The sequence below is a fragment of the Camelus bactrianus genome, chromosome 5 (assembly GCF_048773025.1).
Source record: "Camelus bactrianus isolate YW-2024 breed Bactrian camel chromosome 5, ASM4877302v1, whole genome shotgun sequence".
In the NCBI taxonomy this organism is placed as follows: domain Eukaryota; kingdom Metazoa; phylum Chordata; class Mammalia; order Artiodactyla; family Camelidae; genus Camelus; species Camelus bactrianus.
Window position 1 is genome coordinate 99,530,861 of NC_133543.1, and position 15,622 is coordinate 99,546,482.

Sequence of the window (15,622 nt, forward strand, 5' to 3'; positions counted from 1 at the left end):
AACACTGTACCTAAAATTTATTGGACATTTCAACAGGTTTATAATATCTTAAGTGCTGTTACATATGCTGAATAACATTTTATCACAATAACTTAAAAAAAATTCAAAACTATCATGAACATGGTTATCACTTCAACACTTGCTTACCTCCACCCCGTTCCACACAAAGATGTCTTCCCCGTCAGCAATGTCAACTTCACACAGCATCAGGTCATCTCCTAGGAAGATGAGATTACCAGTGAAACCATTCTCATGATCATCAAAACCACTTTAACTAAACAAAGTGCCGAGGCACTTCAACACCTGTTTGAAAAAGAATTCTAAGGAAAATTCAGAAAAAAGCAATAATTCTGCTTGTAATATTGATATTATTTTATATTATTTTTATCTTTATTCCTTCCATCGCACTCTTCCATTGTGTGTGTGTGTGTGTGTGTGTGTGTGTGTGTGTGTGTGATTTTCATTTCCTGTAAGCATTTCCCCATGTAGCTACATAAGCTTCGTGGGCATGATGGCAGGAATGAAGAGTTAATGTAAAAGGTCAACTGTAGTTGACCTTGTGATCAGGGCCAAGGCTTACATGTCACATGGTTCTCACTCCACCACTAATCAGCTGTACATCCTTGTGGACTTCAAGTCTTTATGCCTCAGTTTTCTCATTAATGAAATGGGGATAAAAGAATTTTGTGAAAAGCAAATAACTTACCTAAAACACTTATCTTGGCATTTGGTGCCATGAAGTCCAAGATAAAAGTTACTGTTGCTACTGCTATTATTGCTTTGCTGTTATTCAAAGGAAATACTTTTAAGCTCTTGAAGTACTTTTGTTTGTTTTGCTACAAAATCTGAAACTGAGAGTCGGGTAAAAAAAAAAAAACAAAACCAAGCCATAGTAATGAAGATTCAAATGGTTTCAAACCATTTTGTTCAAAAACCTGGTAATATAAAAAAGATTTCCAAAGCCTTTCAAAAAAATTTGTTTAGGTAGAGAAGTGGCCTTAATTTCAGAAAATATAAAACATTACCATGTTAGCAAAATCTCACATGTTACATATTACTGAAGACATTATAAACTGGATAAATTATTTGTTTGAAAATCAATGTGATGATAACCTACATAGCTAAGAACAGTAGCAGGTAGGGGGAAAGACTGGCCAGGAGTAGAAAATCACAGATGAGCCCCACAAAAATATAAATATACAAAATAAGTTGCTGTTTTAATATTTATCTTACCATCAAGTGTCTGGTAAATGTGAAGTCCTGCTGGTACAAACTTTGCAACACTAAGAACCATATCTCCTTCCCAAAATTCTAACAGCTGCAGAATATGAATGAAAGAAGAGAACAATGAAAAGTAACATACAGATCCCTCTCCCAGGTTAAATAAAAAGAGCACTGCGCCAGTTTACTTATGTAGCTGACACAGGGAGCAGGCAAGTGAATACGACAATCCCCACCCAGCACCAAAAATGTGGAAAGACAACTTTCATTGTTAAATTAGTCAAATCCAAAGATGGTTAATCTGATACCCATTAGTGGCTGAAGAATCCCGGCATACACAAAGAGCACAGCGACCACGTGAGCAACTCTACTTAATTTAGGGGAAAACCACTTTCATCAAGCTAAACCGACCAGCGTGCCAGCCCAGGAATTCTTGTCCAAAAGAGCAAAAATTATGTCTTTAATCAGTCCTGTTTAGGGAAAAGCAGCTCTGACTCTAGCATTGACAAATATCCTTGCTTCTTGAACAGAATGTCTCCCACTGTAAATTTAAAAAGTGGCATTACTAGTTTATTTAATAGATTCTCAGGGATTTGTTTTTTAAATTTCTAGATCCAAGACTCTGGGGACTGTGCCCAAAACATCACCCATAAAGGTCAGTCCTGTTCAGTCTCTCTCCACAGTATTACGAGATAGTTCTGAAAAGAAATCTCATACTCACACATGATTACTTAACTGTGTCAACCTCACAGCCTCTCCCCGGTGCCTTAATTCTAAGGTAACAGAGATCGCACTTAAAACACCAAAGAGCAGACTGGAGTGAATCTAGAACTTATGCAGTTGAATAAAGTCTTTTCTACTTGAAATGTCACCCCATACAGGGTCAAACCTCCAAGTCCACCTTTATCAGCACTGCCAGGACTGGCTCAGAAATAAACCTTCAATGGAGAAGTGTAGAAATATTAGACAATTTTAGAAATCCTAATACTGATCCAACATTTAACTATCATTCAAATCAACTAAAGAAGAAATTGGCCTGCTTTTCTTAGTATAGGAGGAAAATCAAAAGAATGCTAATAATTCTGGTAACTGACAGTTTTTTCAGAAAATGCACTTATTTCTAGAGGAAAAGAAAAGCTTACATTTTCTATCTTCCTTTTCCTTGATCAGGAAGTAGTGTGGCGTGAAGAATCACTAAAAGCAAAGAAAGACTAGGTGGTCCAGGGCTGGAGTCCTACTGCTGACTACATGTCTGACCCTGGGCAAGCCACTAGATACATCTCTTTAAATCACAATTTCTTCATCTTTAAAATGGGGTTAGCAGGGCCTCATGAGGTTAAAGAATCAAATGATACAATTTATATGAAAGCACTGTAAGTAAAATAGAGCACTGTTGTCATTAAAACACAACTGGATAAATTGTTTGGAGACTGGTTACAGCAATTTTTGGTTTTACTACAGACCAGCAGACATTTTCCTTCACCTGGGCATCTTACTAATAAATGCTGTTCCGTACTGAGAGGCAGAAGAGTTAGCTGCTTTTATTTGTTTAGCAGCTCTTGGTTTTATACAACATAATTCTCTTTATCTTTTTACTTCTTAAAAAAAAATTCTTTCATTAATTTTTCCCCAAAGGGACAATCGTATACTATTTCTTGCCCCAAAACTAAATATACCAGGCTTGAGTCTCCCCTGAAAACATGCTGGCAGGACAGTGTGAGTCTTGACTGTGTAGAAAAGCCTCTTGTAAGACTTACAAGTAAGGGGGGAACATTTGGGCCATCCTTCTATAGAAGTGGCAGATGTGGGACTTTCCTAAGCAGCTTTGAAAAATAAATAGACGTGTCCTAAATAGGATTTCTGAAAAGGAGACTCCAGCTTAAGATTGACTATAATGTCTAAATTAAGAGGAAATGAGGCCAAATTACCTGAAATATTGACTGTCGAAGATCTCCTAACGTTTTTCTTTTATCAAAGGTCAAATCCCACACGCTTTCTGTCTGAGACACTACTGGGTGCAGGGCCCCATTGAAGAAACGATAATGGGGCCCGAGGTGGAGATGCAACTCAAAATTATTGTTTGTAGAATCACACTCTGCCCTTTAAAGAGGCATAAAAAACACATGAATGCAATGTTTCTATAACAGACACTTTCATCTCAAACCAAAATATTTGATTTACAATATAAATAAGTTCTCCACTCCCCCTAAGTAATTATAATGAACATCCTTCTCTTCCATGCTCCAAAATGACTCACTGTGGCTTCTCAATTAACAGCTCCACCACCATGAATTCCTAGGAAAATGGTTTTAATGCACACTGCAAAGTTACTCTGAACAAATACTGACACTTGAAATCTTCCAATCCTGAGATTATAATTATGAACAAAATGCTAAAAGCACACTCCTGTAATTGTGCCAAGTGCTAGATTTACAAACTTCTATTTTCTCCTTACTTCCAACGGACCCCACAGACCCTCCCAGCAACTATTTGAAGTCCATCCCACGACCTCGCGAGTCTACTCTCTCCAGGTCAAGTGTCCTCAGCAGCAGCTCTGCGCTGGCGGTGGTCTCTGAACCCACCCAGCTGCTGTGAAGCAAGTTCCAAAGCCACTGCAGGCAGCTGACCAATGGAGATGGACGGGGCTCTCATCACCTTAGGCACCTGTGACACGTTTCTGCGCATGTGGCCAAAGGCAGCATGCTTTCTGATGACCCTATTAAAAGGCTTAGTGCTGGCTAACTAAAACCCCATAGGTTGTTTTTCTTGTTTGTTTTTGGTTTTTGTTTTTTAATGTCAACTGTGAGTCCACAACACCCATGCAGGTTAGTTATTTTTCTCACCTAAGATATTTTACTCTGTTTTGTATATTTTGTGTCTTGATTTTTGTTGAGGTCTCCTTTGATCTTGATTTGCCACTCAATCTACCTGCTTTTTCCCCCCTCAGCTTCAAATCAGTAATAAAAATGTATGTAACCAGCCCCTGGGGTCCACAAGGAGACCATGGGTACATTCATCCCTAATCCAGTGTCCCACCAACCCAGAGAGCAAATAAAGAACCAGTTCTTTTGGGTCCGAGGTTAGATCTCAAAAGAGAATGTTGAGATCATCAAGTTCTCACAACCAGCCCTTTAATAACCCATGATAGGTGTTTGCCCAAGACTGACATTATGCCGAACAGCCTGTAGAACCCACATTTCCTTCCTGCTGCCCACCTCACATGACAGTTCTCCACAACTACTTACACACGGGATGACTTTCATATTAGGCTCTCTTTTGCCGAAGGAATAACCTGACAGGCCAGGATGAAACCCATGCAGCACAACTACGTGCTCCCAGATGTCTCCTGTTTTCCCAGACTTCAATCTCTACCAAGCAATGGCATTTAAGTGTCATTATTTCATCCCCTCTCAAAGGTAAGGGAAATTTCAAAGTAAAAGATACTCTGACTGTAAAAATTCAGTGGCTGATAAAAAGACACTGGCATTAACTAGTTGACTTTTTCCTTTTTAATTTTCATTACCGAATACTTAAGACCTAAATTAGATCCTTGTTTTCCAGAAAAACCATTCAAACCCTAAAAAGTAAGTTTAAATTACCTTTTTATTTGTAGTTCAATGTTGGCTGCATCCATTTCATTCAGTAAATGACATGGAACCTTGTATCTTGGGTTAGCGCGAGCTGTGAACAAAACTTTTCGTTAACTTGTGCTGCCTAATAAAATCTGATTGCTGAAGGTAGCACTGAAAACCAGAAAGGACTGTGCTGGGAGGTAGGAAAGCTTCTACTAGCTGTGTGAATATGAATTTTCTCTGGATCTCAGTTTTCCCACCTGAAAATTGAAAACATTAGAACAAATAAAAGGTACACAGTTCTTTAAGCCAAGCTAGAAGAATTCTATTTCTTCAATTCTTTTTAAATATACTTTTAAAAAAGAACAGCTGCTGTTTTCTTCCTGATAAAAAATGTAATAATTGGTCACTGTAAAAATTCTGGAGATGATTTTTTAAAATTTAAAATAAGTATGTATTACCTGTAATTCCACTCCTAGGAGATACTGCTGAAGTGTGATACATATACTTCCGGTCTTTTTTCTATTCCTACACAGTGTGTTGCACGTATGTGTACATACACACACACACACACACACCAACCTTATTTAAAGCTACTAGGATTATATTAAACAAATTTGTAGTTTGCTTTGTTGTTTCATATATTGCGAGTATTCTTCCAAAGCTTTAAATGACTGCATAGTAGTCCGTTCTATAAATAGCATAATTAATCAAATCAATCTTTTTCTGTTAGACATTTAGGTGACTTTCAGTTAGTCACTATTATAAAATTATGGGCATTACAAACAGCTTTGAACATACTTGTACACAGCTCTGATTATTTCAAGACAAATTTGTAGAAATAGAATTACTGGTTTCAGGTTTTTAAATATATGCAACCAAACTGGTTGCATTACCTTACATACCTACCAGCTGTAAAATGCCAACTGTTGAGAACTAGATTAATAGAAATATTTGATTTGGTAGGAAAAAAGTCATCTCTCACTGCTGTTATAATTCACATTTTTTGATTGTGGACTAGGTGGAATTTTTTTTTTTTGCAGTTTATTGATTGTTCTTATTTCTTCTTTTGTACATGAATTATTTATGTCCTTTTCTCAATTTACCACTGAGCATACACAGAACACAGTGTGTGTAAGAGCACCCCACAGATGGGGAAATAAATTTGTTATATATTTTGCTGTTTTCCATTAGCCATTTGCCTTTTGGTATTGTTTAAGATTTGTATCACTTTCCCTTAAATGTTTTTTTCCTGCTTTAAAGCTCAGAAAAGTCTTCTCTACCTTAAGAGCATTAAAATATTTATATTTTATACATTTTAAGGCTCCTTTTTAACATAAACATTAAAGGAACAATAATTTCATTCAAGTGATAAATATAATCACTTGATTTACTAATTCCTAATTCAAGTGATTAGCAACTACCAACTTTCCAGTTATATTTACTGAGTAATTCATTTTTCCCCTATTTACCTGAAAAGCTACCCTTTCATGGATTAACATCTTAAAAATACTTAGGTCAATTTCTGGGCTTATTGCTCAATAATCTGTCCACCTCTTTGCATTAGTACTACACTGTCTTATTTGCTATAGCAATTATTTTTACTGATAGAGTAAATTATCCTTGAGTAGTCCCTCCAATTTTCATTAATTTACCTCTCCAGGTGAATTGTAGAGTTGTTTTGCCAACTTCTATCCCTTTATTTTCCAAAAAAGTCCATCAAGATTTTGGTTGGACCTATATTTAATTCTTCAGCTAACTGGAAAACCGCCATTTAGCACATATTCTAATTAAGTATGTGCTAAAGTTCAACTCAGTGAAAGAGACGATACTTCACCTGTAGAAACTGATATATATTTCTGTTAACTGTGAATTCAGCTCCCCAATTTTTTTATCAGAACCATTACATATATATTTTTTCTCCCACTCAGAAAAAAAACAAAGCCCTTCCTGGTTAACAGGATAGTTATGCAATTGTTTCAGATTCAGAGAGTTAATTTCCTTTGATTCATATGCAAATTCTGCTTTATTCTTATTCTTATAAAAATGATCACTGTTCTCATTCTCTAAGAACAGTATCCTCATCTCTAATAGTAGACATATGTATCAATCTAAAGAGCTTTCCTAGTTAGGGTTTTTCGCTCTTGCATGCGTAGATTTTGGGAAGTGATCAAAAAGTCTTACAGACTGATTCATGTCAGCAGCTTCAATTCAAAAATTTATCATTGTGGGTCTCAGTGTTTAACCTTCATGGTATGAGATCTCTTAGAAGATTCAGCAAAGAGGGCTTCAGAGGTATTTCAATTGCTAAGACTTATTACCTTGAGGGAAAGGAAAATAAAAAGGAACACATGAAAACGAGTCCAAGGCCACAGAAAACTCAAAGGCAACACATGGCCAAATGACAGAGCCCAGCCTGAGCAGAGGGCAAGCAAGTCTGTCCCCACAACAAGAAATCATGATATGAACCAAGAAAATGCAATTCTGAAAATCAAACTATGGCCTCATATTATTAGAGGGGAAAAAACAGAAATAAATAATCTCTACAAAATGACAGATTGTTAAATTTCTTTTGGTATATTTCTTATTATTAGCTTGAAAATATTTTAAAATGTTCCAAGAGTAAGCCTTCTTCTAAAAGGGTAAAATTTCAAATAGTATTCAATATTTATCTTCTAAGCTCATCAAAGTGAACAAATAGGAACATTTATCTTTCCATACCTTCAGGGGGTCTCTGCAACTGGGATTTCCGATAAAACAACATGTAGGCACTTTCTTTACCCTGAAATTGCTGTTCAATGGCCTTTTCTTTGATTGGCTGGACTTTGGAATCATTTATATCAAACCAGTGGGGACACGAGGGTCTATCATTTAATCCTGGGGATTTTGAAGTAAGTGTCTTGAAAACTTGCTGATCATTCCTCTGGAAATCAGACTCAGCCTGGAGAGAATAGTCCTTCAATAGACGAACTGTACTTTCATCTGAACTGAGCAGAAATATCTGAGAATGAAGCTGTAAGAACTACACAGAAATAAAGAACAAACACCAGGTTAATAAATTTTTTTTTAAATTAGACATGATTAAAAAAAACTTTATCTTCCTTTCTGTAATTAGATATTTTAACTTCACCTTTATTTTTAGCCTGGCCAGCTAAGAGGAAAAAAAAAATCCATTTGGGCCATAATAAAACATTTAATAAAAACCAGAGTGCTGTCTGTAAAACAGCCTAACAGTTACATCAAGGGAGAAAGCTGCCATGACATAATCTTAAAAATATTTAAACTGTATCTCAATAATGTTGCTTTTCAAAAGTCCTGTACTGAAACAGATTAGATAGAACAAACACTTCTGAAATGTTTAAAGCAATCCAAACAAACAAAGCACAAAACAAAGGCAATTACACAGTGAAGCACAACAGAAGGTAATTTCAAACTACTGACTCAGAGAAATTCTGTTGGGATAAAGTCATGATTGTAAGCTTCAATTAACTAAATTAAATGTTGTCTGTCCTGGGAGCCGACAGGCTAGCTCAGGAAATCAAAACATAGAAAGGCTTAAGTCATAATCCCAAAGACTAGTTCTCAAGTTCTCCTGGCTAAAGGATTAGGAAGAAGAAAACTTCTCTCCGCATTGCCTCTCCCACCTTTCTACCCTCTGCCCTACTCTCCTCTTATTCTCCCAGCTCGAGGTGGCCTCGCATCTCCTCCTTTTCTCTCAGCACAAACTACTTTATACAGAACATCACTTCGGAGGTATATGTAACATTCATTAGCTCACCAATCAATATGGAAAGGTGATTTTCTCATTTTTCTCCTAGAAAGAAAAAAATCTGTAGAAATGCCAACTCTCTAATCAAACAGATGGGTATAGGACACATGACCCAAAGGCAATATTGTGAACACTGACTATAACAGATGGTAATATAGTTTAGTAGCTAATTTGTTTTAAGTACAATAAAATATCAACAATTTGAAACCTCTGAGTAATGAACTTTCTGTATAGTGAATTTTTTCTTTGTTTGATAGTGGAGAATTAACTCTTTTAAGCCTCAAACTTCAGTGTAGTCTAGTCCCAGAAATGGCAGAGAACTCGTCGTACTGGTTAAAAATTATGAACTTCAGGTAAAATAATGAAAACAACTGTTTGGAGAGTAACCAAAAGCAGACCTAAAGTAGAGGGGACATAATCCTTCAAAAAAAGGGAAGCAAGATAGGTGAGTTTTACATGAATCCACCACTTCCCAGTTTGCAGCAGAGCACGGCAGAACAGAATTCAAGCAAAGGGCAGGAGTCTTACTGGACTGAGGAAACAGAATTTAAGAAAGCCAGAGCAGCCAGGAAGTGAAAGAGAAAATCCCATAAAGGAGCCCGAATCCACATCAAATCCCCCTCAAATCCTTGGCTGACTCTTGAAAAGTACACGGACAGCAAGAAACCAGCAGAAAGCAAGGTGGGAGACTCAAGATCGGAGCAGAGATTTTAGCGCCCTGCTGCTGGGTAGAAAGAGCATGGAATTGAAGTCCTGTTAATGAGACGCATATAACAAACACCTCAGGCTTTGCACTGAAATCCTAGAAGGGCCAGGTCTTAGGTCAGCGGTTGACAAATTCTTCTGTAAAGGGTCAGATAGTAAATATTTTAGGCTTTATGGGATAAGAAGCAAACTTGAACACATTATGTAAGTATCTATAACTTAAAAAAAAAAAACTGTTGAAAAATGTAAAGACAGTTCTTAGCTGAGGGATGTACAAAAAAAGGCAGCAGCCATAGATTGACCATGTTTGCTAACCTCTGCCTTGAGAGGGAGGACCACGCAGGCCCCAGGACTAAGAGCTACTCCCTAGGACTAACAGCAAAACTGCAACAGACCCACCCAACCAAAGCCCAAAAAGCTCTCATAGGATCAAGGTGCCTCAAAATCATTTAAAAGCCTGTTAGAATACAATGCAAAACTCTTTAGAAACAATAACATAATCCACAGTCTCCACAACACATCATCCACAATGTCCAGTAGGCAATATAAGAGTATATGATGTGCAAAGAAATAGGACAATGTGAGTATAACCAAGAGATGAGATAGTCAATTCACAAGAGAAAAAACGTTAATAGAAACAGATCCCGAAATAATCCAGATGTTATAATAGCAAGCAGCTATTAAAATATGTTAATTTATAGGAAAGGATGGATAGACTAGGTTCAGATGGGGAATTTCAGTAGAGGTTAACTGGCTTGGCTTAACAGAAGACTGGATATAGCAGAGAATCATTGAACATGAAGATGGATCAATGGAAATTATCCAAATTGAAGAAGAGAAGAAGAAAGAAAGGAAAAAAAGAATCTCCCTCTAGAATATATAAGATCTAGGAGAAAATATTGAATGGTCTAATATATATGCAATTGTAGTTTTTGAAGGAGAAGAGAGAGAGAATGGAGTAGAAAAACAAATTGATAACATAATGGCCAAAACTGAGGAAAGACAAGCCACAGATTAAAAAACAAAAAAAAACAAAACAAACAAAAAAAAAACCTTAGCACATATAAAGCAAATAAACACAAAGAACACCATACTGAGACCCATTATTGTTAAACTGCTACAAACCAAAGATAAAAGAAAGATCTTAGAAGTAGATGGAGAAAACAGACATTACATTTAAATGACACTGACTTAGCCAAAATAAAAGTCAAAACATAATAGAATAACATCTTGAAAATGATGGGGAAAGAAAAATATTAAAAAGTATCAACTTAGTATTCTGTGTTCAGCAAAAACACCATCAAAAAATGAAAGCAAAATAAAAACTTCAGACAAAAGCTGAGAGTATTTTTGCTAGCAGTTCTAGACTCCCAAGAAATGTTAAAGGAAGTTCACTAGGTTGAAGGGAAATGATGTTAGATGCAAACCTGGGCGTGCAAAAAAGAACAATGAAAACAGAATGGATAAAACACGATTTTTTCATTAATTTCTTTAAAAGTCACTTAAGTGTTTAAAATAAATAGGTACACATCGTGAATTTACATATAATGGTAGAATATAAGACAACAGCACAGAAGGAAGAGTACAGGGAAATGGAATTATACAATTGTATATATCTTAGCCTGTACATGAACTGGTATACTATTGGTTTATAATTTATAATATTAATTTATGTATAGTGTAATCCATAGAGTAAAAAAGTAAAACAAAGAAATATAGCTAAAAAGTCAATCAAGGAGACAAAAAAATGAAACATTAAAAATTACTTGATTAATCCAAAAGGCAAGAAAGACAGAAAAAAGGAACAAAAAACAGAAGAGGCAAATAAAAAACAAATAGCTAGATGACAAATTCAAACTCAACTATATCAATTAATATATTAAAAACAAATGGACTTATTAACATTCTAATTAAAAGGAAAAGACTGTCAAATCCTATCATTTGATAGAAAACAGATGAACAATAGATAAAAACAACAAATGCAAAGTTGTTTTTTGAAAAATTTAATAATCTTGGTAAGCCCTAAGGCAAGACTGATGAAAAAGAAAGCTAAAAAGCATATATTACCAGTATTAGAAATTAAATAGGGTAGATAATTTCAGGTCCTACAGACATTAAAAGGATAATATGGTAATATTTCAAATCCCTTTGTGCTAACAAATTTGACACTTAACAAGAATAAATTACTTAAAAATCACAATTTTCCAAAATAAACAGAACTTCACTCTTTGCAAGAGACATACTTGTATAAGAAAGCTTGTATGTTACATTAATTCTAGAAAAGACAGATTTCAAGGCAAGGACTATTAGCAGAGATAAAGGAGGGGTATTTCATGTTGGGAGGCCATAACAATGCAAAATGTGTATGCACCTAATAATACAGCTTCCAGATACACGAAGCAAAACAGTCAAGAGTGAAAAAAGGAAAGGACAAATCCACAATTATAGTTAGAGACTTAAAAACTACTGTCTCTTTAATTGATACAAAAAGACAGAAAAATTAGTAAGAAAAGAGAAGAAATAAAGGATGCTATTAACCAATTTGACCTAGCTGACACTCATGAAACACAATACCCAACAACTGCAGAAAATTAACTTTTCTGGTGAATAGAAAACATTCAGCAAGATGGACAATACATACTCTGAGGCATGAAACAAGTCTCAATAAATTCAAAAGAACTGAAATCAAAGAGAGCATGTTTTCAGAGTACAATGGAATTAATTAGACACCAATTTATAGGTATAACAAAAAGATAACTAGGAATTACCCCAAATACTTGGAAATTAAGCAATGCCCCTCCAAAAACTCACAGGTCAAAAAAAAAAAAAAGAATCAGAAGGAAATTTACATAATATTTTGAATTGCATGACAACGATAACATGTCAAATTTAGCTACAGTTAAATTAGTGCAAGAAGCTATTATAGAAAATCTAAATAAGTCTACAAAGAAATTAAAACTATAATTTAAAAACCTTATTATAAAAAAATTCCAGGTCTAAATAGCTTCACTAAACATTTAAGAAAGAATAATCTTAGAGAAATTCTTTCCAAGAATATAAAAAAGGAAGTATTTCCCACTGTTTTATGAGTGCTGCATAACCCTGATATTAAAATCCGACAGAGATATTACAAAAAAAGGGAAATTAAAGACCGATATCTCTCACAACAGACACAAAATCCTTAACAAAATATGAACCAAATGAACACAGCAATACATTAAAATATATAACGACTAAGTGTAGTTTATCCTAGAAGTGTAAGATTTGCTTTAACATTAGAAAGTCAGTCAACAGAATTCACATTAATACCATAAAAGAGAAAAGTGATGTGAACATATCAATAAATGGAAACAATCAGCATTTGATAAAAATCCAACCTCTATTCAAGATAAAACTATCAGTCAACTATGAATAAAAGCTAACTTCTTCTAACTTCTGAAAGGTATTTATATTTAAAAACAAGCAAAACAAAACCCTGCACAACTGATAACACACTTAAAAGTAAAATATTGAAACATTGATCCAATAATTTTAAATGAAAACCTAAGACCGTCTTATGAACTCAGGGTCATTAAGCTAACTTCATTTATGAACTGTGATCTAATTAAAAGATGAACATGTACTGCCATGTATAAGCTCTTTGCTTCTATGAGAAATAGTTTCAAAATATTTACTAATAATAAAACTGCTTGTTTTCAGTCAATTTTTTATCTCTTATTTCTGGCAGTATCAGTTTTTTTTTGCACCTAATCTTACAGCCTAGGAAACCAGATCACCAAGTAGACTAGAATTGTGTGTAAAAGAGCCAGTGAAATCTGGGTGCACACCTGAAGACGTTTCTGTAAGTGGGATGATGAGCTTCAGGATATGAACTTTGTGACATTTTTTTGCTACTGTGATTAAAAGCCCCTCCTCTATCCTTTTTTGCTTATTTCTTGATTCTACAATAAATCACTTAATAACATAATATTTAATAAGTAACTTAATTGAATTCTAACCATTAAGCAAAAATACTGGTTATATTTTCACCTATTTAAAATTTCCTTCTGCAAAGGAATTCATGTTACCAGGATCATAATAAAATTTCCTGGGAACAAGACTTCCTATAAGGATGTCACGCATTACCTTTCGCAGTGGTCCGTACTGTTTTCTGTACTTCTTGTTCCAAGATATTCCTATCTTTTTCAAGAGTTTCTGGCCCAGCTGATCAACAGGAATTAGATTACTCTCCTCCTTACAAAAAAACCAGAAAGTCACTTAAGAAAATCTGATGAGATATAACTGTAACACTTTTTAATCCAAAGGGACCAACAGGATCATACCTAATTAACATGCCCGTTAATAGCAAACAGGTATGTGGATTAACCACAATTATTTCAAAGAAAAGATTTTTTAAAATACAGATTAAGCCTAAGTTTAGAAAAGTTGAATTCTGTTACTTTCCATGTGGCAAAGGTTAAACATTTCAAGAGCAATATCCAAAGAGCATTCTGAGATGTGATAAATTCCTGATATTATGTGGAATTTTTAGAAGAAATATTTAAGTGCAAAAAACACTAATGTTTCTTCTATGTTTCTCTTTAATGTTTTTAAGTAAAAACAAGTTCTAAAAGAGGGCAAGAAATGACTGTTATGGACTGAAATTTGTCCCCCCACCACGAAAATGCATATGTTAAATCCTGAACCTTCAAAATTTCAAGTGACTATATTTGGATAAGGCCTTTACAAGTGATTAAGTTAAAATGAGGACTTTAATGTGGGCCCTAATCCAATCTGACTGGTGTCCTTATAAGAAGAGGAAATTTGGATACATGGGGACACCATGGAAGCAGGTGCACAGAGGAAAGGTCACATGAAGACACAGCCAGAAGGCAGCCACCTGCAAGCCAAGGAGAGAGGCCTCAGAGGAAACCAAACCTGCCATCACCCTGATCTGGACTTCTAGCTTCCAGAACAGTGAGAAAATGTGGTATTTTGTTACGGAAGCCCTAGTAGATTAACACAGTGACCCTACAGCAACACTCAGCCTAGGTGCCTAGAAAGGAATTATAACAAATTGTTTACTAATGAATGAATAAATGAAAAGAGACCATCATCTTTACATCGAGATACTAAGCAAACATTAAAAGTCATATATTTGAGGTATTAACAATACTGGGAATGAAAAAGGGGACATAACTTCAGATCCTACAGACATTAAAAAGATAATATGGGAAAACAGTAAATTCCAAAACAATACGTAAAGTAAATCCCAATCCTATTTAAAATGAAATAATAATGCCCCCCAAAGCTGTAACCTAATCCCAATATATGCATATAAACATACAAAAAACAATGCAAAGAATATATATCAATGTTAACAATGACCATGCATTTGGTTTATTTAAATTTACTTTCTTTATATATTTTCTAGTTTTTTCCCCCTCAAAATTTCTACCATGAGTATGCATTTCTTTTATAATCAGAAAGTCTCCAGTCAAGAAAAAACAAACACAGATAATGTCCCACAGGCAAAAAATGATGAATAGTAACAATATCACTTCTACCAATTAAATCATACATCTGATATACACGCACACAAATATAAACATACACTCTCTCTTTACCTGTAGTAAGATTGCTTTTAGAATCATCAATGGATCATCAATTGCTTCCTCTTTCTGATCTTTCAAATTCACATCTAGGTTACTTTTTCCCTCCTAGGAAGGAAAACAATAAAAAAAGTTTCTATCACTAATCGCTTAAAAGGTAGTTAACAAGACAAGAATGCTTGCACCATGGAGATTTCAAGGTGGAGAAGTCATGATACAAGCGTCACAGTAACTTGCGTATGTTTTGGAATCAGGCAGCCTGACTTTGAATTTCACCTTTGGTTGAATAATCCTAGACATCTTACTTATTCTCTCTGGCATTATCTGTAAACTGGGATTGTGCGTTAAGCAAAGCTTCTAGCACAATACACATGGTGGGTTCCAACATTTCCCCACTAAGCACTACTGGAGTTGCAGCCTACAAATTCTGGTATGTTGCATTTTCATCATCATTCAGTTCAAAATACTTTCTGGTCTCCACTCAATTTATCTTCCCTCACTTGTGCCGGCCTAATAAAATCCTATCCATCTCTGCAAGCTGAGCTTAAACGCTCCCTTCTATTTCCTGATGACCCAAGTTTTCATCCCATTTTATGAAGTTACTTGGGAATATGTCAAAATCCCCCTGATAAAATATTTTCATTGATTTTTTTCATATGTGCCATCTTGCAAAAGCATTTGAAATTGGCTTAAAATCATAAATACAGATACATCTAAACAACTAACCCAAGACAAAAATAATAAATAGAAGAAGAACATGGCAG

The 15,622-nt window shown here is 35.0% G+C and overlaps 1 protein-coding gene across 7 annotated transcripts in view; it reads right to left on the reverse strand.

Annotated features, from left to right (window-relative positions):
• USP40 (ubiquitin specific peptidase 40) overlaps window positions 1–15,622 on the reverse strand; it is a 76,983-nt gene that overhangs the window by 41,637 nt on the left and 19,724 nt on the right. For 6 of the 7 annotated variants that reach the window (XR_834791.3, XR_006722358.2, XM_010948165.3 and 3 more), the window contains 7 exons: window positions 14,874–14,966; window positions 13,393–13,500; window positions 7,515–7,815; window positions 4,821–4,902; window positions 3,150–3,321; window positions 1,234–1,318; window positions 148–218 (listed from right to left, as the gene is read on the reverse strand). Coding sequence is in view for 5 of the 7 variants with exons in the window: in XM_010948165.3 (XP_010946467.2) it covers window positions 148–218; window positions 1,234–1,318; window positions 3,150–3,321; window positions 4,821–4,902; window positions 7,515–7,815; window positions 13,393–13,500; window positions 14,874–14,966 (912 nt within the window). In the remaining 2 variants the exon portion in view is untranslated. Of the gene's footprint in view, window positions 1–147; window positions 219–706; window positions 852–1,233; window positions 1,319–3,149; window positions 3,322–4,820; window positions 4,903–7,514; window positions 7,816–13,392; window positions 13,501–14,873; window positions 14,967–15,622 lie in introns of those variants that run through there. The other variant, XM_074364514.1, reaches the window with a different exon arrangement.